The sequence below is a fragment of the Mchenga conophoros genome, linkage group LG1 (assembly GCF_057382185.1).
Source record: "Mchenga conophoros isolate Kocher_MC1m ecotype Shallow Benthic linkage group LG1, M_conophoros_male_GT1.1, whole genome shotgun sequence".
Lineage (NCBI taxonomy): Eukaryota > Metazoa > Chordata > Actinopteri > Cichliformes > Cichlidae > Mchenga > Mchenga conophoros.
Window position 1 is genome coordinate 40,192,546 of NC_140526.1, and position 20,782 is coordinate 40,213,327.

General features: G+C 39.4%; 2 protein-coding genes across 2 annotated transcripts; both read right to left on the minus strand.

Moving 5' to 3' along the window:
- Positions 1-515: 515 nt before the first annotated feature.
- On the minus strand, positions 516-5,508 carry LOC146583837 (uncharacterized). Its single transcript, XM_085278231.1, has 8 exons — positions 5,382-5,508; positions 3,641-3,781; positions 2,962-3,041; positions 2,814-2,837; positions 2,330-2,583; positions 1,206-1,322; positions 1,010-1,131; positions 516-918 (listed from the first exon to the last, which is right to left on the minus strand). The coding sequence occupies exons 1-8, from the start codon at positions 5,400-5,402 to the stop codon at positions 844-846; spliced, it is 834 nt and encodes a 277-aa protein (XP_085134357.1). The 5' UTR covers positions 5,403-5,508; the 3' UTR covers positions 516-843.
- LOC146583838 (uncharacterized) lies at positions 5,500-15,637 on the minus strand. The gene is made up of 16 exons (XM_085267656.1): positions 15,632-15,637; positions 15,366-15,427; positions 15,029-15,067; positions 14,684-14,920; positions 12,845-13,071; positions 12,428-12,603; positions 12,176-12,220; positions 8,787-8,939; positions 8,486-8,614; positions 8,239-8,277; positions 7,573-7,698; positions 6,931-7,057; positions 6,143-6,313; positions 6,024-6,058; positions 5,618-5,789; positions 5,500-5,516 (listed from the first exon to the last, which is right to left on the minus strand). The coding sequence occupies exons 1-16, from the start codon at positions 15,635-15,637 to the stop codon at positions 5,500-5,502; spliced, it is 1,761 nt and encodes a 586-aa protein (XP_085123782.1).
- Between the last annotated feature and the right edge of the window lie 5,145 nt (positions 15,638-20,782).

The following is a 20,782-nucleotide window of genomic DNA, read 5'->3' on the forward strand; positions in this document are numbered from 1 at the left end:
AAAGATTAATTTTAATTAAAAAATCTTTTGACATTTGTGAAAATGGAATTTTTCCCTGTATTCATTTTTTTACATTTGTTTTGGTTTTTATTGCCTTTTGAGTCAAAAGTCTCGAGAGGCAGATGCTTGGTTTCCTGGTATTTCAAGACATTAATGCAATGGAAAGGGATTTAAAAAAAAAGAAAGAAAGAAAGGAAACAGTGGAAAGTGAATCTCACATGAAGCGGAGGAGCTCAGAGTTCTCTCACTAGTCTAAATATCTTCAGAAGTGAGTGCAGATAGTAGTGGGAACATTTACTCAAGTACTTAAAATACATAAAGTCTGTGTTTCAGGTAGGTGTTTCCATGTTATACTAGATTCTGCTATTGTCATGGTTGGCTGTGTGGCAGGCGAGCAGAAGCGGTGGACGCAAAAATGCAGGACTCTTGGAGACGGGAATAAACTGAAAACGCAGCTTTATTGCTGGAAGAATGACTGACAAAATAAAACTTACAAAAGGAAAACAAGACTCTAAAGCGAGGTGCTGGAGGACTGGACATTACAAACACACAGCAGGTTGAAGGTACGACGCGACAGGGAGCCCAGGAAAACACAGGGCTTAAATACACAGGGGAGTAATTAGGGAATGGGCGGGAGGGAGGGAGACACAGCTGGGAGAAATCAGGCTAACGAGACAGGGGAGAGGTAAAACTGAACACACTGACATAAGACATGAACTTTCAAAGTAAAACAGGAAATAAGAAACAAATCACAAAACCGCAAACATATCCACAGTCATCCAGGACACACATATATATACACTCTGCACAGTTATGTGTTAAAAATACAGTAGATCAGGTCCATCAGTCAGAAACGGAGCCTGGAGACGTCTGAGACAAAGCTTTTGTAGCTCTTTGTCGACGTTCCTCATAATATTTCTAAAAAAAGGGAAAAGTGAGAAAACAAACATCGTTAGGCCAACAGTGTGATTTTGTGTGCTGAATCGTGTATATGTATGTGCGTGTGTACCTGCAGGTTGTCGTAGTGTTTCTGGCTGCAGCAGTGGAGTTCCTTGGCGGTCTTCTCATTCAGGCAGAAAACAGAGCAGATGTTACAGAAAAATCCTGATTTAGGGACCACAAACTCCTGACCTGCAGAGAAGCAGAAACAGGAAGATTAGACAAGTATTAACAACACATTTGAATTTAGAGTGTGTGTGTCTGACCGATGGGGCTGTTAGGGTTGAACTGAGGCAGTCTGAAATCTGCTACAACACACGGAGACTGAGAGCGAGATGGCTTTGCCTCAGCTCCGACAAGCTCCCTCCTGCGTTTAGCCACAACTGAAAATGAAAAGAGCGACACGTTAATCATCAACGAATCTGCTACAGGAGCCACTGGGTTTATAACATATTTAAACATTCAATTATAACTCAATAATAATTGAACAAATGATTTCGATTTACTTGAAAAGCTGAAACGTTCATCGGCCACTTTATTAGGTACACCTGTTTGACTGCTCATTAATGCGACTCTCTAATCAGCCAATCACATGGCAGCAACTTAGTGATTTAGGTATGTAGACATGGTCAGGTGACCTGCTGAAATTCAAACTGAGCATCAGAATGAAGAAGAAAAATAATTTAAGTCACTTAAACGTGGCATGTTTGCTGAGCTTAGCATTTCAAAAACTGCTGATGTGCTGGGATTTTCCCACAGAAGCATCTCTAGGGTTTACATAAAACCGTCTGAAACAGAAAATATCCAGTGAGTGGCAGTTCCCTGGAGGAAATGCATTTTTGAGTTTAGAGGAGAATGAAATAACTGCTTCACGCTGACCGGAAGGCCAGAGCAAGCCAAACAACCACTTATTACAATGCACAAGAGCATCTCTGAACGCACAGCACATCCAACACTGAAGCAGATGAGCTACAGCAGCAGAAGACCACACTGGGTTCGACTTCTCTAAGCTAAGAACGCAAAACTGAGGGTACAATTCACACAGGCTCAGCAACGCTGTAAAATAAAAACGCTGCCTGGTCTGTTGAATCTCAGTTTCTGCTGTGACATTAGGATGGTAGGGTCAGAAATCTTGGATCCATCCTGCCTTGTATCAAAATCTCAGGCTGGTGATGGTGTGGGACATAGTCATCGCACCAACGGAGCATTTCTTAAACACCACATATATAAAATATATTACTACCACCAGGCTGAATGTCTGTAGCACAGTGAGGAGCACAAATATGAGATCAGAGCCACAAAATATCACAACTTGTCTTTTTATATTCACTTTACTGTGTTTTGGCTGTCAGAGCGGTGTATTTTGCTGATTTAAAGCAGCTCTTTGTACCTTTAATGTCGGCCATGCTCCATCCATCATTCTCCTCTCCCTCCTGTGTCTCGTCATCAGGACACTTGGGCTCTGGCTGCTGTCCAGCAGGGGCGGCTGCAGCATCGGGCTGGGTCCCTGCTTCCTCCTCGGTCCTCTGGCTCTCCGCCTGGCAGTCACCTTTGGTCACTGCATCAGTCGATTCTGCGGTCTTCTTGGTTTTCATTTTGAGGTTGTCACCAGAGTCTTGCAGACGCTGTTTCAGGCTCTTCAAACTGAATTTGAAAGCAAAGATGCCAGTAGGTTACCACGAAAAGAGGTTTGTTGTCACAAAATGTTCATGTGAAATAAGAAATTCCATTTCAAATTCCTAATCTAGAGTTGCTTATATCTAAATCACATGCTGCTCTTTTTGCATCTTTGGGAACTGTTTACTACAGACGACCTTGAGGAGCGTATGGTATATTTGACTCTGCCACTAAAGCTGAAAAAGAAAGATACTCACGACTCAATACGTCCAGCTTTACTGCTATGAAGAGGAGAGAAAGAAGCACAAGGTCAGACAGACATGAAGACACTTTAAAGAAAATGAAGAAACACAGTGTAAAATAAATTTCCTCTTTTTCTCACTTCTGATCGTGGGACACACTTACCAAGCAGATAAATAGTCCTTGGTGACTTTGCTCTCCATCACCTGTGTTAATCCACCAGGTTCGGCCATCTCAATGCATATCTGAGAGAACAGAACGGATATTTGAGCAACACAGTGGTACTCAATGGGTGTGCTACAGGCACGATTTGTATTGTACAGGGCGATAAAGAATTTGTCCTGGCGAGTTTCTTTACTGCCCTGTACGATAGTACAAGGCAAAGAAAAAAAAATCTTGGAGTTTTAAACTTGCAAATGGGAAATAAGTGCAAACATATTTCTATACTTTTGCAAAGTTTTGATTGAACAATAAAACCACTGAGCAAGAAACACTAAAAGAATAACTTAGCGCTGCCTCAAACTGCAGGGATCTCTCCTGCTCGATGGGCCAGGACAAAAGGCTGAACAGGTCATAAGATTACTACTTGGTTGAGAACTTGGTGCATTTCAGGCAGTCCTTCTTCACCAGTGTTTGCAAAGGCATGTGTAATTCAGATTGCCTACCGCAGGGACTGTCTGTACATGGAATATTTAAACTTGCTCAACTCGTGTTAAAAAACCACAAAGTCTCCTTCAGACTCATTTAAAATGTTTCTCAATATGAAAAGAACAGCAGACACCATGACAAGCCTTGCAGCCTTCTGTAAAACATAAAACAGTTGCACGTGTTTATGAAATCGTACCCTGTTGGCAAGCGGCAAGAATCTGACAAAAGCAGCGATGGACGCCACCACTTCCATGATCATCATGACAAGGTCCACATTCACCTCGGAGACCTCCACACTCAGCAGCCGGTCCTCCAGAGACTCCGACTCTGGAACATGCTGAAAAACAACCAGCGTTAAGATCAGGGAGACCCGAGCCTGCTGCTTTTTTTTTTTTTTTTTCTTTCTCTCAGCCTCTCTCTCGCACTTTTTTCCCGCTTCACTCTGCACGCGGGCCTTGTGCTTTACGCTGGGCAGAGGGGGGAGGGGCGGTAGTTACACTCAGTAGCACAGGAACAGAGCCAGAGAGAGAGAAAGAGAGGCAGGGACAACAACATTAGAAAGGTATAGTAATCATCCACAACTATTTTCGGTTGCAGATGATAAAGGATTGAGAAAGTTTATTCATGCAGGTCCATATGACAGAGAATATGCATGTTCTTTTAGTTTTCATATTATAATTTATATTTAATTGTGTTGTGGTTTGCAGTGTTTTGTGTTGTTTTCACTTTAAATTTGTAAAAGGAAAAAGCTGAAAATTTAAATAGTTAAAAGTTGAAATGTGAATAGTTGATTTTTGTATTATATGATTTATTTATTACATTTTATGTGGAGTGAATAAATAAAAGTATATTTACGGTGGCCCCTAGAGACAAAGCACATACAAACTTCAAATCACGTACGAACTCTGAAGCATGTACAAACTCCAAAACACGTAAAAACACGTACAAACTCCAAAACACGTAAAAACTCCAAAACATGTAAAAACACGTACAAACTCCGAAGCACGTAAAAACTCAGAAGCATATAAAAACAGAAGCACATAAAAACTCAAAACACGTACAAAAGACAACAGAAGTGCTCCAGGATGCTGGGCGCAGTGTTGAGCCTTTGTTATCTTGTGGCTACACAAGCCAGCAAGTACCAACGACCGGATTTGGTGTGTGGTAATAACAGGTAAATGAACTTTTTTTTTAAATTATTTGAATATATATATGAGTGCCTGTGTATAAATACACAAACAATACACACATGCTTTCAATTGTGTAATTTAAGTGATCTAGTAGCTCTGCTTTGGAAGTTCAGTTCATGCTAGAAATGTGTTTTGGAGTTTGTACGTGTTTTGTCTCTAGGGGCCACCGCATATATTTATATATAAACATATATAAATAAAACCACTTGTTTTTACGTTAGTAATTCCTTTTGTGCATAATTTTATATTATTGTTAATAATAAATTAATTAAAGCAACAAAACAACCTGAAGAGCCGGTTCGGAGCCGAAAGAGCCGGCTCTTTTTAGTGAGCCGAACCGAAAGAGCCGGATCTCTAAAAAGAGCCGGAAATCCCATCACTAGAACAAATACAGACGAAGTAACAATAAATAGTTGATTTGAAATTCATGCATATTTTTAGTTTTTCCATTTCTTATTCAGATATTTATCAATGAGTGACTTATATGTATGTATATATTGTATATATTGTGCTATTCCTTACTTCTTGTATCTGTCTGTGTTATTGTTTGTACTGTAACCAATATATTTCCCCCAGGGATCAATAAAGTACTCTGAGTATTCTCATTCTAGTAATATTAGCCCAGAGAAGGATGATGCTGTGCTCACTCCTTAGAGGAGAAATCTGTTTTGATTGGGATCTGAATAGTTTGAGTGAAACAGGAGCATGCCCCCGATTTAACAGCCCCCGATTGCTCCATTTTCATACCTCACTTGTACCAGGAAGCATGTCTTGTAAAACAATGTGGATTCTGAGCGTCCACTCTCCAACAGTAACTGGATTTTTGAGGTAATCCCTGGCGAAATCGCAGCACGCATCCCAGCTGTTAAAAAACACAAAGGCCTGGAGGGGAAAAATGATGCAGAGGAAACATTCAATATCAATCATTAAATTGAATTCAATTTGCAAATGCAAATTTCTCTGTATCAGCCTGCTGGGTCTACTCCTCACCCTCCTCTGCAGTGATAAAACGATTATTTTGTAGTACAGAGTCTGAACAGTCTGATCAGGGACGTAACGCCACACCAGCTTGGTGACATCCTCCTGTCTGTAGTTTCCTTCTGGCAAACCGGTCAACATGATGGTGGAGAACGTAGAACCTTGAGATTGGGCTTTCTGCAAGACACAAGGTTCAAGAACCAAAGTTTATTCGAAGAGAAACTTTGCGGTACTTTTTAAAAAATATATTATTATTACTGAGCACATAGAGAAGACAAAATGAAACCAAGTTTAGCAGAAAAAAAGAAATGTGGTTTTTGAGGTGAGTATTTGGAAAAATGGACACCTCTTGGTATTTACTCAAGGATTCCTGTTTAACACATGAAACCTGGGTTTATAAGATGCACTCACCTCAATGTCATCAGGTTCACTGACAGTTAAATACTCTAGAAGTGTAAAACAGACACAGTTAGTAACAGTCAACACTTTATATCTGGAGGTTAATTTTAGTTTCCAGCTGTTTCTCTCACCTGGGATTGTGAACCAAGGAGAGACAGTGGGGAACACAAAGGGACTAGTTGTCATTGTGATCCAATATGGTGAAGTGCTGCGTTGTGGGATGGTAATATCTTCTGTTGGGACAGTTGCACCATCAACAGCAACCTCGCTGTCTGGCAAAGCTTTGTCTGGCAATCTTGGTGCTGCACAAGCAAAAATAAGTTTTGTTAAAAGTTTTGTGGGGGAAAGAAAAGGAAAAACGAGTGGTGCAAAACAGGTTTTTAATGTTTACAATGATCCAGTAATATCAATGTTTTGACTTTTATTTGAACTTTAAGCACCTTTACAGATACCCAAGGTATCATAGACATCAGAAAAACAACGATTAGTGGGTTAGATCAAATGCCAGACTGAAAAAGTGCAGTTTAAGTAATGGCTCTGGCTCATGTGTCTGGGGCAGAGACAAGCAGAAGGAAATTGACCACTGATGGAGCAAAGATTTCTGGAGGGGCCAGAAAAGAGGTCAGAGAGATAATAAGGCAAATGAGCATCAAAGGATTTGTGGGAACCAGAATCACAGTGTTAGTGGATAAAAGTTGAGGGAATGTGTCACAATGATTGATTGTGAACAACAATAAATCAGCAGTTTTGTCTGCACTTTATCCACAGCCCAGGGGAGACCCGAAAAATCTATTCATGAGTGTTTCACAAACAGAAAGCGAAAGAAAGGTCTTACCAGATGACCTTCCATTAACTTAACCCATCTTTTTGTTTCCGTTTAAATCATATTTGTTTAAAATCCCATTTAAAAAACACTTACGCAGTGAGGTACATCCACACTGTGGTATTTTCAGCCTTGACAATTTGTGGCCGGTGGGCCGTTTTAGAAGGCTGTACCAAACGCCAAGGCGATCAGCATCACGAAGAGACTGAAATTCGATAAACACCTGAAACACAAGAAAGAAAATGTATTCTGAACATTTTACCTTCACATTGTAAATGTTAGAAAACAAGTGCTAAGCACACGTGGAAAGAGTGAACTAAGTACAGCTTTATTGTGGAGTTCACTGGATTCAAGAGTCAGAAATCCTGGCTCAATGATGCACTGGAGCCATGCTCAACATGACCCCTGCACTAATGCTGTAATGTGATAAATACTAGTGCGCATGAGCATATGAAGAATTGCTCAGCGAGCAGCTTATCGGCAGTCTCTCTTTACTATCGCTATAGTTTTGCAGTTGTGCTTTCCTCAAGATAAGTAGCATCCAAATCTAGACACATTATCTCTTTTGAAGGATGGATTTATGAAGGTTGGTGCACGTCCTTTAGTTTGGTGTGCAAGCGGTTAATCTGTCAATTTTTCTGTATGGTTAAGATTACACTTACACAAGCACATATCTCACACAGCCTTTCACAGACTTCTAACACATGCACTTGTTGGCATTTATGAGTGTGTTTATACCTTGTTGAGAAGAGGCAGGTAGTTTCTTACACAATCCATTTTTTTCAAAGCTTCTCTGAGATGCCGGGACTCGCCTGGCGAGATGTTCCTGATGTAGATTAATCGTGCTCCATTGTCAGTCACTTGCTGCTTCGAGAAAACCGGGTTAACGTGAAAAAACAACAACCCCACAAACAGTATGACATTCCAAACATTCTTATACTACAGCTCCAAGATCAAGGCCATAAGTTTGCACTTATATTCACACAGCAGGTATGCACCCTGGCAGCTATCTTCATTTTCCAAACAATTTATAATTGCAGCTCTCGCTGTTTTTGATAACACTGGTTGAAAAAGTATTTAAACTAATGTACACACAGTGCCGTGGAAAACGCATTTGGCTCGTTCCCAATTTCCTAATTTTTTGCACAAGTTTCAAATCGTTAAACAAATGTTTAAAAAAAATACAAAATGCATTTTTAAATGAGGATTTAATCTATTCCAGGAAAAGAGTTCTCCAAACCTTTCCTAGCCCTGTGTGAATATCTGAAAAAACGGGTATGTCCCCATTTTTCAAGGTGTTTTGACTTGGATGTGAGTGCTTCCAGTTATGACTTTATACTCTGACCAATAAATCTAAAGGTATTCGAGTGCAGTCTTTGTTTCTGAGATATGTGCGTTACTTACATAGCATAGCCGTTTCATCAGAGACTTATAAAACTCAAGCTGAAAGAAAAAAAACAGTTCAAAATCATTACATCACTTCGGATTCGGTTCGATTTATTTCAGCTTAAAGGTATTTTTTTCTACAAAAAGAAATATTTTTTACATTTATAATCACACTTTAAATAAACAAGCAGAAACAAATATTTTCAAATAATTGTAATAACATCTGTCACAACAGTAGATTGCATTATCTACACACAGTGCTTACCGGCGTCATTAAAATGTTGCCCTTCTCAACCTGCAGTCGAAGTTTAGAACCACTGAGAATAAAATCGTGATTTTCTGATGCTAGCACGATGCTTTTAGCTGCCACTGCTGTCGGCATGAGGGCAAAAGCCTGAAGGAAAAACAAACAACCAAACACTGATTTTTACTGAATAACCATGAAGACAGGCACTCACAAAATATGTATTAACTAACTAAATGTTAGTTAGGTCGTCTTAGAAAAGAGATTTAGAGCGCCATTAAAATGAAGGTCATAACCCAGCCCAATGCAAACTGGTGCTTACCATGCGTGCCTGTGGTATAACGTAGATCGTGTCGTCGTAATACTCAAATCGGTGTCGAGTGAGCAGACCGGCGATGTCCTCCTCTGCGTAACAGCCATCGTGATACTCTGGCAGGTTGCTTATTAACAGCACCTTGTAATCAAGCGAAACAAGCTGTGCAAACGAAAAGAATTTCAGGATCAGTTCACAATTGCAATGGAAGAAATTCCAGACAGAAATCTGAAAAATGCAAACATTAACTTATAAACCTCACTTTGAGCACTGTCTACAACTATGAACACAATCAGGTACCTATTACAAAATGTTTCTGATGCTAATTTTCCTTTACTTCTTTTTTTCTTTCTTTGTTTCACGTAGTGCAGCTCTACCTTGACTCACTGACAAAAAAGGCAGTAAGAGTCAGCTATGAAAGTACTTTTCATTTAAGGTGGATCCATAAACAGTGATAACTGATTCCCAAAAGGCAATGTGTAAACAGCACTATTGCACATGTCAAACTTGGGAAGGAAAAACCTTTTTAAGCACTCAAAACCACCATGTCCTGGTTGACTGTGCATATAATTTGAACATGTTAAACTAGCTTTTCAATAAAGGAGTTTTAGTATGTGTTAGTACATGAGATAATTGTTTTATTACAATACTAAATTGGTAACCAAGAATGGTGCAATTCTATTGGTGTCTATACTGACTACAAAATCTCTGGTATTGCGACATCCCTAGTGAATTTTTAACATTTTTCTACATTTACACCTACTTGAGCCTCCGTAGCCTTGGCTGTATTTTTAGGTGCCACCGCAGCTTCCTTACAAACACACACACAACGAACATACATTAGTTTGTATTACTACCAAAACTGTTAAGTTACTACATTCACACTAAGAATCATACATGAGCACTTGTCATGAGCTTACAAGTATTTACAGACAAGTTGGAGTCTTCCATGCAAACCACAAGCAACTGTGGCAACTTGCAAGCAACCAGTGCGATTCCAAGGATGTTTTCAGTGCAATGTGTATATATAGATTTAAAAAATGCATAATGCAACACAGCAAAATAAAAACAAAGTACAGTGTGTATGCTTTCATAGCATTAGACTTGAGCGGAAGCTTCCTGACATGGGGATGACTATATAAAAGCTCAGTATAATCCAAAGTAACTATGAATTTGAGGGGTGCGAGACTGTAGAAGAAATGTAAGGATAACCAACTGACTTTAAACCGCATAATGAATGCAGGACTACAACCGTGAACGGACAGTATATTTATAGAGAATTGTAGCTACGGTGCATAAATATCTATCTTAGATTGCAGAAGCAAACCAGGAGACAAACAGGAGAGGAACTTTCTCTCGATTCACAAGTAGGTCAATGAACTCATCCATCTATAACAGTGACAGGGGCGGATCTAGAAGGGTGGCATGGGGTGGCAAGTGCCACCCTAAAATGATCCCTTGCCACCCCAAGTGCCACCCCAGTTTTGCATATGACAGTGTTGTTTATTAAAATAAGACAGCATTAACAGTTTGAACGTAGTTACAGTCAACAGTGAATATAAATGCTAAAACTGAAAATATTGCATAGTGTTCCCCCCTCCACCATTAACAAATGGTTCAGCCCATAGCAGGACCGGCTTTTTTCTTGTTTTCAGTAGCAAGCGATGCTTATGATTGTGCCAGAGCACATTCTGAACAACACCATGGGAATTTCGCTTTTTACACAGGTGGGTGGATGTTACACTCTGGAAATGGAAGGAAGGTGAGTGTTATTAACCCTCTGTGGTCCACGGACACGCTGCACCTCCAAATCACATGACTGATGTAAGCTGACACAGCAACAAGCTGCAGCCACGCTGAGTTTCTATTTCAGCCCACATTGAAAATTCGGACTTCAAAGTTTTTAAATTTTAATTACAGGCCAGTAAATCCAGAGTTATGATAATATATATAAGCCACGCTTTGTTCTAAATACTGTCGTCACGTTTTTGTGTGTGTGTGTTTTAAGCGTTTTGTAAGGACAGCACGAAAACAGTAAAGAAAGAAAAAAAGCCACCACCTTCCTAAATGTACCATGTCGACCAATTAAAAAAACAGTCAACGCGTGGGATTTGATTGTTTAGGAAGAGGGAAACGTTTTAGGAGTGACGGTAACGGCAGCGAGACAGAGCAAGCAAGTGAGAGAGAGAGTTTTTAGATGTGGGAGATTTGTGACGTTTAGTGTGGAGTGTTTACTTAGTGTGTTGTCTTGTGTAGTTCTGTTGTGTAGTCGTTTTGTTTTGTGTGTCAGTGAGGGCACTAATGAATGTCACAAAGGCACATTTGCAATGTAAACACTGTCACTAAGTAGAAAACCAGCGGAGTGATACAGCTGCTGTTATCAGGCCTGCAGGTTTGTCCCTGTGCTGTTCTGTCTTTTGGTGGACAAACTTTTTTTTTACTGGCACACATAGTTTGTGGGGCATCTTAGTGCGACACCTAATTGTTCTCTCATTTTAGTTGTAGTAATATTTTTAAATTCTTATACAAAATGAAAAAAAACAAAAAACGGCAGGTGTATCGGCTGCATTTTTAGATAAATAGTTGTATATGTTTACAAAATGTACAATTTATATTTGCATTTCAAGTTATAAAAATATACTGTGGTGTTTTTTTTTTACAGTAAAAACATACTACTAGGATTTTACGTTCTTTGTGTGGTTTCAGATCAGTAATACTAATGCAGTATGTCAGTGAAAAAAACAACTAAATTCAGTTGAGCTGAAAAGAATGACACCAAACAAGGCAAGGGGAACAAAATAAAATGAAACAATCTGAGGGTGAAATACAAACGTAAACTCAAAAGGAGTCAAAAATGGCCGATTGTATTTCAGACCTCAGTGGGTTCATCCAACAAATCATGAAAAATTAGGTTTAAATTGTTGTTCATGACAGTGCAGATTTCTGACATTTTGTGTCATTTAAGCTGTAACAATGTGACTGTTTTCTAACAGTGTGTCTGGATTTTATACTTGTTGGGCTACATATTTATTTATTATACAGGCTATACAGAAACTCACATGTTTTATGTAACTAAAGTGTGTAATTATGTGGGCTACAGACAATAATTAAGTTCTAGACTATATTTATATGAAAAACGTGCATACTTACTGCATTTGAATTATTCTAACCATATGTAACCACCTGCATATGTGTTTGAAAAATAAAAAGGCTTCGATTTTGCCACCCTATTTGATTTCTTTGCCACCCTAAGAAAATTTCTCTAGATCCGCCCCTGAACAGTGAACAAATTTCAGTGTACATACCTGTAATTTTGACCTAAACAAAACAACTGACTTAGTTTTTCAAAATGTTTTCTCCATAGCAGAAATCACATCACTGTGACAGAGACTACTTACAGTCCCTTGTAGCCTCACCATGGTCGGAGGGGAAGATTTGCCAGCCTGTGGAAACACAGGGAAGAAAATTATGAACAAACCAAATGCAGATTTCATCATGACAACTTGACTCAAACTATCTGCTTGTATAAATCTGTGTTGAAAGATTTAATCTTGGTTGTGTGGCATCAACAATCACGTCATCTGTCACTGATCACATTATAAATTGTCCAAAACTGTGCATTCATGAAAAAAGGCATAATATGAAGTCACCTCTGTCTTCTCTGTGCTAGGCGTCCCTTTAGTTGTTTCTGGAGATGCAGAACGTGAGGACGATGATGATGATGTTGATGGGGACGACTTCATCTTGACTAGCTCAGCCAGCAGGGCAGGAGCCAAAGTTTTGACGACAGTCTCCAGGTCAGACTGGTTTGATAAGGACTGGAGAGCTAAAAGACCACAGGTGCAAAAGAGATTCACACTTTGGTGGGTGCCAAGTCTCGAAAATCATCTACCGTTTCTGAAAGTTTTATAATAGTAGAAAAAACTATGCTGACATTTCTGGTGGCACTGGTCTTTATTTATCCTTTACATTAGTAAAGTTAAGGTTGTGAGGGGGGAGGAGAACTTTGATCTTAGAAAAACTAATGAGTACATACAAAAAAATAAAACATGAAGCAATTTTCAAACCTGATGTTTCCAGCAGTTTCTTTGCCAAGATCTTTGAGCTGCTTGACTTCTTTCGCCTCGGAGATGACCTCTCAGTCGACGATCGCCTCTCCCAGCTTTTCCTCGGTGATGAACGTTTCTCATCTCTTCTTCTCAGTGAGGATCGTCTCTCGCGGCACCTTGAGCGTGATCGATATCGTGAAGAGGAAGGACGGTCATACCACGAGGAGTCAGAATGAGACCGGGACCTGAAAAAAGTATGGATCAAAGAACTTAATAACTCAGAAACATCTCAAAGCACACACCCAGCATGGATACAAAAGGTAAATGCTGTCCACCAATTAAGTTTTTTCAAGTTGATATTTTTATATATATGTTATATTTCACCCTTTAACAATCCACTGGAGAGCTAAATCTTCTTGATTGATCCTAGTTCTCAAAATGTTTGTTGGACAGACCTGCGATTGCGTCTGGACCTGTACAGAGATCGTGATTGGCTTCTGTGTCTCTCCCTTCGGCGGCTGCGTAATTGAGAACAGGAATGACTGTTCCTCCTATTCTGCAAGTCACGGAGAATACACAGTGCTGGTCCTGCTGGATCTCAGCTCTGCTTTTGACACTGTAGATCACAGTATCATGATAAACAGACTCGAGAACTTGTTTGGGATTACTGGTGTTGTTTTAAAATGGTTTATATCATATCTGTCTGAGAGATCTTTTACTGTTTGCATGAATCATGTCACATCAGAATCAACAGTTTTGCCGTGTGGGGTACCTCAGGGATCTGTCCTGGGTCCAATTCTCTTTTTACTTTATGTATTTCCCCTAGGCCAGATTATTAAGCGCTATAAATATATCTCCTATCATCTCTATGCTGACGACATCCAACTATACTGTTCCTTCAAAATGTCTGAGTTTTATAAATTGTCTAATTTAAGTAATTGTCTGACAGAAATCAACAAATGGTTATATGACAATTTTCTCCAACTAAACTCTGATAAAACAGAAACTCTAATTATTGCTCCAGACCATATGGTCCCAGAAATTAGACAGCATATCAGCTTCTTAGACCCTTACGTAAAATCAAGCCTTAGAAATCTCGGTGTCTTATTTGACAGCTCGATGTCGCTCGAGCAGCATTCTAAGCAGCTGGTCCGAAACTGTTTTTATCATTTACGGAATATTTCTAAACTCAGACTAATGGTATCAAAGCTTGAACTTGAGATGATTATTCATGCTTTTATTTCTTCTCGTTTAGACTATTGTAACGGCCTTTTTACTTGTTTTAACAAATCAGCCTTAAATCGTCTTCAGACTGTGCAGAATGCTGCAGCACGTCTCTTAACAGGCACCAAGAGAAGATCGCATATCACTCCAGTCTTGGCCTCCCTTCACTGGTTGCCTGTAAATTTTAGGTTTCAGTTTAAAATTTTAGTTCTAACCTTTAGGGCCCTGCATGGTCAGGCTCCTCAATATTTATCTGACCTGCTGAAATCACATACATCTTCTCGGGCTTTAAGGTCATTAGATCAGAGACTGTTGGTGGTACCACGCACTCGTTTTAAAACTCGTGGTGATCGGGCCTTTCAGACTGTGGCACCACGGTTGTGGAATTCTCTCCCACTGTCTCTTCGCTGCACGGACTCCATTGATTGTTTTAAGAAACAGCTGAAGACATTTTTATTTAGAAAAGCATTTGATTAATTTCTTCTTATGCTGTTTTTATAGTTTTATTGTTTTACATTGTTTTATTTACTGTTATATTGTTTTATATTCCCATTTTCTGTGTTGTAAAGCACTTTGTGATTTTTATCTGTGAAAAGCGCTATATAAATAAATTTTACTTACTTACTTACTTACTTACGGTGGCGACGTGGGCTGCCGGAGCGGGAATGGCTGCTTCGCCTGTCCCTGCTACGCTCCGAGTCACGATGAGTGCGGGGTCTGCAAGAGCGGGAAAGCCTTCTTCGCCTGTCGCTGCTTTGCTCCGAGTCACGATGACTGCGGGGGCTGCAGGAACGGGAACGACTCTCATGTCTGGTTTTCTTCTGGGAAGTCTTAGCAGACGTTGCGGGAGAGGGCTTGGCACCTGACGCACTAACAAGTGCATTAAAAAGAAAAGCACAGTTAAATGAAAGAAAATGAAAGGCTCCAATGCTGGCATGTTTTTTTATTCGCCAAATGACTTCAAATGAAGATATTTACCCTCGCGGTGATGCTATTTCACCGTTCCACTCTGGGTATCTGTGGAAAAACACAGGTACATTTTTGTCAGATGTTGCCAGGTAGAATGTCCTTAAAAATATATTATTGTTCATTAATTCAAAAACTTAGAAATGTATTCAGCCTTTTAACAATAAATCATTAAGGTGCTTTACAGGAACGCAACAAATATGACAAAGAAAAATGAAAAAATACAAATGAACAGTTCTTAGGAAGCTATCCTAGCATTACAACCCCGACATCATTTCGGCACAACCATGGTTGCGCTGCCCCAAAGATATCGGTTCATAATCACGAAGTACAGAGAAGAAAGACTGACTGCTTTCGCAGAAGTTTGCAGTTCTCGATGTGAAGGCTGGTATTCTGGTGGGAGACCCAATCCTAGTGGTCACAACAAAAAACAAACATTTAGACCAGATTCATTATTATCAGGAGCAATGTTTGTCATTGACATCACTTGCTGATAAAAAGGTCACTAAACTTTGCAGTGGCCTTAAAAAAAATCTTAAAATATTAACAGTTAGTCCTTCACTGAACGGAGAAGCATTATAACATTAGCCAGGAGCCTGGATTGCACTTAGAAACCTTCATGGGCCAAAAACAAAACAGGAACAAATAAGCATGACACATTATACCTCTCCTGGGATACAATTTTAAAGATGAAATTATTTAGTATATATGGAAAACACAAGTCAAACATCTGACTACAAACAACCAAAACAAAAGGGTCATCTTAGGCTCTGGATTCTGGACTCTCAGGCTTAGGGGTGGGTTTTTATAATCGATTCATCGATTAAAATCGATTCTGGCTTGGATAACGTAAAATCGATTCATTAAAATCCTGAATCGATTTTTTAATATAAATTTATTTTGCCCAAAATGCCAGAATCTCAGGTGACATCTCACAAAATTTCAAGAACCACCAAACAGTTAAGACAGTAAATGAGAGCAGGAACACGGCTTCTGCACATAGACTTAAACACACAGCGCGACCCGCGGATCAGAATCAGTGAGATGTCGCCTTTCTCACGGTCGGGGCTGAAAGCCGACAGCTCGCTGATTTTGATCTGTCGGCGGGTCCGCGCTGTGTGTTCACGCCCTTTATGAGCCGATTCTAAAGCTGTTAGTTTGATCTCTCTCCAAACAATATTGACCGAACCAGCAGCAAAAGAAGATCCAAACGCTTCACATAAACATCATCATGAATTCACTCTGACTTTTACTGTTTTGCTTCCACCGCGATGCACAGCTCTCTCTCCCTCTCTCTGTACTTCAAGAACAGTTTCCCTTTCTTCATTATTCGCTTGCTTGTTACGCACAAGTCTACCGCTGTTTACAGGCTGTCGGCCGCTGTTTTTTTCCCTTTTACATTCTTCCGAAAAGAAAACCTCATTTCTGCTGTTCAATACTGAACAAATTAAAACTTTTTAAAATTATTCAAAATGTAAAACGCTTAACCGTGTCTCTAATAAAACCGCTGTAATGTCAGAGGTGATGTTCATATGTTGATTAATGGTTTTCTTTCGTTTTTGATGTACTGCAGAATATTTTTATAAAATCCCAGGCCAGGAAAATCACCTTCATGTTTTTCTGTGTTTTATCTTCAGCTACTTTGACACAAAAGCATCTGCTGTGACGCTTACACCTGTGATAAAGTCTTGCGTGTGTCAGCTTCCTTTTGATTGATACAAAAATATGTAAATGTACTGATCTGAATTATAATATTTCTGACTGTCAAAATTTCCCAGATTTAAATCGAATCGAATTAAATCGAATCGTGGATCGAATCGATTCGGGACCTTGTGAATCGGAATTGAATCGATTCTAGAAATCAGTGACGATACCCAGCCCTACTCAGGCTCTTCTTATGGCATCAAAATTTCCCAAGGTTCCAAGAAGGTCGTCTCAGGAGAGGCCAAGTTTGGATTAGGACAAAATGCACCACCTATGTTGATCACAGTTAGAGTAGCGACAGGAAGATGATGTTGAAATAGGCCAGAAGAGGAAGGCGCTGTTTCTTTGACGAAGAGCCCAAATGTGAAATTTGGTGCAGCAAAGGAAGGCACATCCATAAAGAGAGATTCAACAATCAGTCAAATTAAAGCTGGTGCTTGTGTAGCTCATGACTGGGCGCTGCGCCCAGGGTGCTTATGTTTGTGGTAGTAAAAGTCTTGTGACACCGAAACACTAACTTAAAGTATGAGCAAAGAAAATTAGTATAACACAAAAACAAGGTGCCTACTGATATAAAATAAAGGACCAAACACACTATTGTTCACTCGTTAAGCTGAAAGAAAGATGCTTTAATCACAGCAGTCACACATGTGTCCACTGTACCATCTGGGAACTCTTCTTGTGTAGCACTCGTAATAACACAAGCACTAAATCCTCCTTCTCTGGTGCTGTTTTGTAGCAGTGTGTACACCTGAGACTGTCACCTGTCTGTCTGTCCTGCACTCTCTCTCTGTTTCTTTCTCTCTGATTGTGGAATAAAAGTATGAACGTGTGTTTATAAGTTACACTTGTGTCTGAATCCTGCAGCTTATCGCACATTTCATTTCCATGTGTGACAACTGCAAGTGTCCAGAGTGAGGACAGACTGAGGGACCCACTGCTGCACATCATCTGTGAGGCTTTGCACCCCTGATGATCCACCAGGACAAACTCAGCAGTGTGTGAGGAAGAGGAGGAGGAAGAGCCAGCAGCAGCTGACAGATGGAGAGAATAGACAGACTGTTCCCTGTTTGTGAAGGACTGCTAGGAAAGTTTAACATAACTGTCTGTGCTGAATCAGTCTTATTAGGTAATGTTCAAATAATGTTATCATCCCAGTGTTTTCAGTGTGGGAGAAAGTACTCAGGGCCTTCAAGTTACACACTATGAAAGGCAGCAACAAGTTTAATGTTCAGAAACCTAAAGTATGTATCAGCAGCAGAATGGAGCTAAAATAAATGTTTGTTTCAGTTCTATGAAGCTTTGAGTATTTTGGATCAGTAGCACTGCTGTGTTTGTTGCATCATATTGCTGTAATTGTTTATATGCTTTATATATTCTGAGCTAAGTTGATCTATAGTGTTACATCATATTCTATAAGGATGTTATGTGTTTGTAGACTTTCTGCCCAGTTTGACCCATTTAGCAGAAGTCAGCCTGTTTAAGGCTCTGATATCTATTCTGTATGACTTAAAGCAGTTATGACATGGTCTGATTTTCTCACCCAATAAAGGAATATTTCATGTATCAGTCTACTCTTCATTCTATCAGACACAGTTACCACAGCTCGCACATTTTCTTTTTACACATATATGTAAGCATTGAGCCAAATTTAGTAATGCCAGCATATTAAACGAACAATATTTGTCTTTTCTATATGATACATCTATATACACACTGTCAAACATACTTGTCTTTGAGTGAAGATTTAAGGAGATAGGAAATATAAATAATTGTAACTTGAATCTTATGGCGTTATTTTTGTGCCACTATTCTGAGCGCAAGTAAAAAGAATTTGAGCATAGTGGCACTAAAATAACGCCATAGAATCTTTACTGAAGCTCAGTATTTGACACAGAGTTCGAACTCACTGCTGTGATAACTAATAATGATTAAGATAATAACTATCATATTGGCCATATTATATTTACATTACCAAAGTAAGATGACTTTAGTCTAGGGCTGAACGATTATGGAAAATAATCTAATTGCGATTTTTTGCCCCAATATTGCGATTGCGATGCGATATGCGATTATTTTTTAAGGTATTTGTCTTCTGTATTATTAAACAAAGACAAGCAATACATCATATAGTATGGCCAATACTATATTACATAAATTTTAAACTGTTCTTTCCTGGAAGACAGACCTCTGTTATGATGACATGAGGTGATGCATGAACTGATGACTGACATTTTTATTTAACTTCTTCAATCACAACAGTATATTTGAACATACACAATAGTTTATTTTTAGCTTACAAACATCTGAGCATAAAGTGCTGACAAGGAACCCTGGTGTAAACATTAAAATGAAAGTCAGTACAATGTGCAGATTGCAGAAATATACATAAACAAAATCAGTGGCTTTACCACACTCAGTTTTTCGACATCTGTGAACTACTAGACAGTCATTCAATTAAAAAATAATATTAAATAAATAAAACTAATAAATAAAAAATACACACATCTTACTGATCTCTGCAGTCAGTAACATTACACATAAAGTGCAAACATAATAGCAATTGTATAAACACACACACAAACACGCCTTTAAAGTTTAAAGGCGTGAAATTGGACGGTCTAGTTCTGATTAGCGTCACCGCTGTCTCGGTGGAGTTTAATAAACTCGGCCGTCTGCTTCTTGCTATCTAAAATATAACCAGACACTGGTGTAAATTCTCGACTGTCTCATACTTCTGTTTAATAAGTTTTCTGTTTGACGTTTAGTCAGCTGTGTGAAAACCAAGGAGGAACCCACCCGGGGGATTAATAAAGTTTTATTTTATCTAATCTAATAACTTTAATCTCAGCCAAACCGATTTACTCACGAACAAACAAAACACTGAAAAAAGCCCAACAATAACATTTTTAGGTTGTCTAAGTGACTTATATATTACGTTTAACCCGAGCAGCGAAACTCCGCGGTGATCTGAAAATGATGTGCCGGGAGTTGTGCCGTTCTCGGCCGCATCAGTAACCCTCGAGCTCCCGGCTAGCTGTCGAGCTGGTGGGTAGCAGACGCCTCTGAAAACGTCGAAGCACTTTTGCAAATATGGGATATCTTGATAAACCGAGCAGATATTTGATGTTTACACTGCTACTTTCTCGCCTGAAAATATGTTAAAAGTTTATTTTGTGACCCAGAAAGATTAGTATGAGTAATTTTAAAACTTAGTAGCGGCCGCCATTGTTGGAAACTGGAGTTTGGCTGGGCCGCGCTATGAATTCTGGGATATGGTAGTAATTTGGACAGCCTTCGGCGCGTCGCTGTGACGTAATCGGTCTACAAATGCGGCCTCAGGAGGATGCAGCCCATGAATTGTATAATATAATCGCAGTATAATCGCAGCCTTTGCGGTTAGAAAATTGCACTTGATCATGTCGCGATATTATCGCAAATGCGATATATCGTTCAGCCCTACTTTAGTCTCATGAACAACATGAGCTAATTGTTATTTACTAGCTAATCTTAAAATGACTGTTCAGTACAAAAATGAAGCCCAACAATCATGTTTTACAGTCGTGTGGTCTCAGCCTCAGATACTTATCACATCACACAAAGCTCATGTAGAAACAAATGAACAAAATATGTTCTACTCCGTTTCTGTCAAACAAAGCTGTATGAAACGTTTCCCGCTTTTAGTATAACGGTTGATAGGCAACCTGGGCAGCGCGAGGGAGGCTAGACCGTCCCATTTCACAAGCCTACAAGCCTGTTTTTGTTTTCTTTACAACAACTCGGTGTACATACCGTGCTTTATATGTGTGTAATCCCTTTGTTCTGGTGTGCTCAAATGTATACTCGCAAAAAACTTCTTGCAATCTACAACTTTGCTAACGGAAAGTAAACGCTAAACGGTAGCCAGGTGACCCAGCGCAACGATTTCCGTTTCAATGGGCTGCCTTCAAAATAAAAGCACGAACGGAAACGGCAAATTTCAAGATACTGTAGTAATTCCACTAAAGCATATTATTAATGTTTTGCTTTTATTCCACTTGTTTTGTAGTGTATTGCATTTAT

Bases quoted from the DNA above. Each gene is read 5' to 3' on its own strand.
- LOC146583838 (XM_085267656.1), bottom strand. The intron at 14,921-15,028 runs GTAAATATCTTC...TGCACTTGTTAG, and splicing joins GAAATAGCATCACCGCGAGG to TGCGTCAGGTGCCAAGCCCT. The intron at 6,314-6,930 runs GTAAGTGTTTTT...TTGCTTGTGCAG, and splicing joins GTGTGGATGTACCTCACTGC to CACCAAGATTGCCAGACAAA.
- LOC146583837 (XM_085278231.1), bottom strand. From the start codon at position 5,402: ATGCTTCCTGGTACAAGTGAG. The intron at 3,782-5,381 runs GTATGAAAATGG...GTTGTTTTTCAG, and splicing joins TGCTTCCTGGTACAAGTGAG to CATGTTCCAGAGTCGGAGTC. The intron at 1,132-1,205 runs GTCAGACACACA...GCTTCTCTGCAG, and splicing joins CAACCCTAACAGCCCCATCG to GTCAGGAGTTTGTGGTCCCT.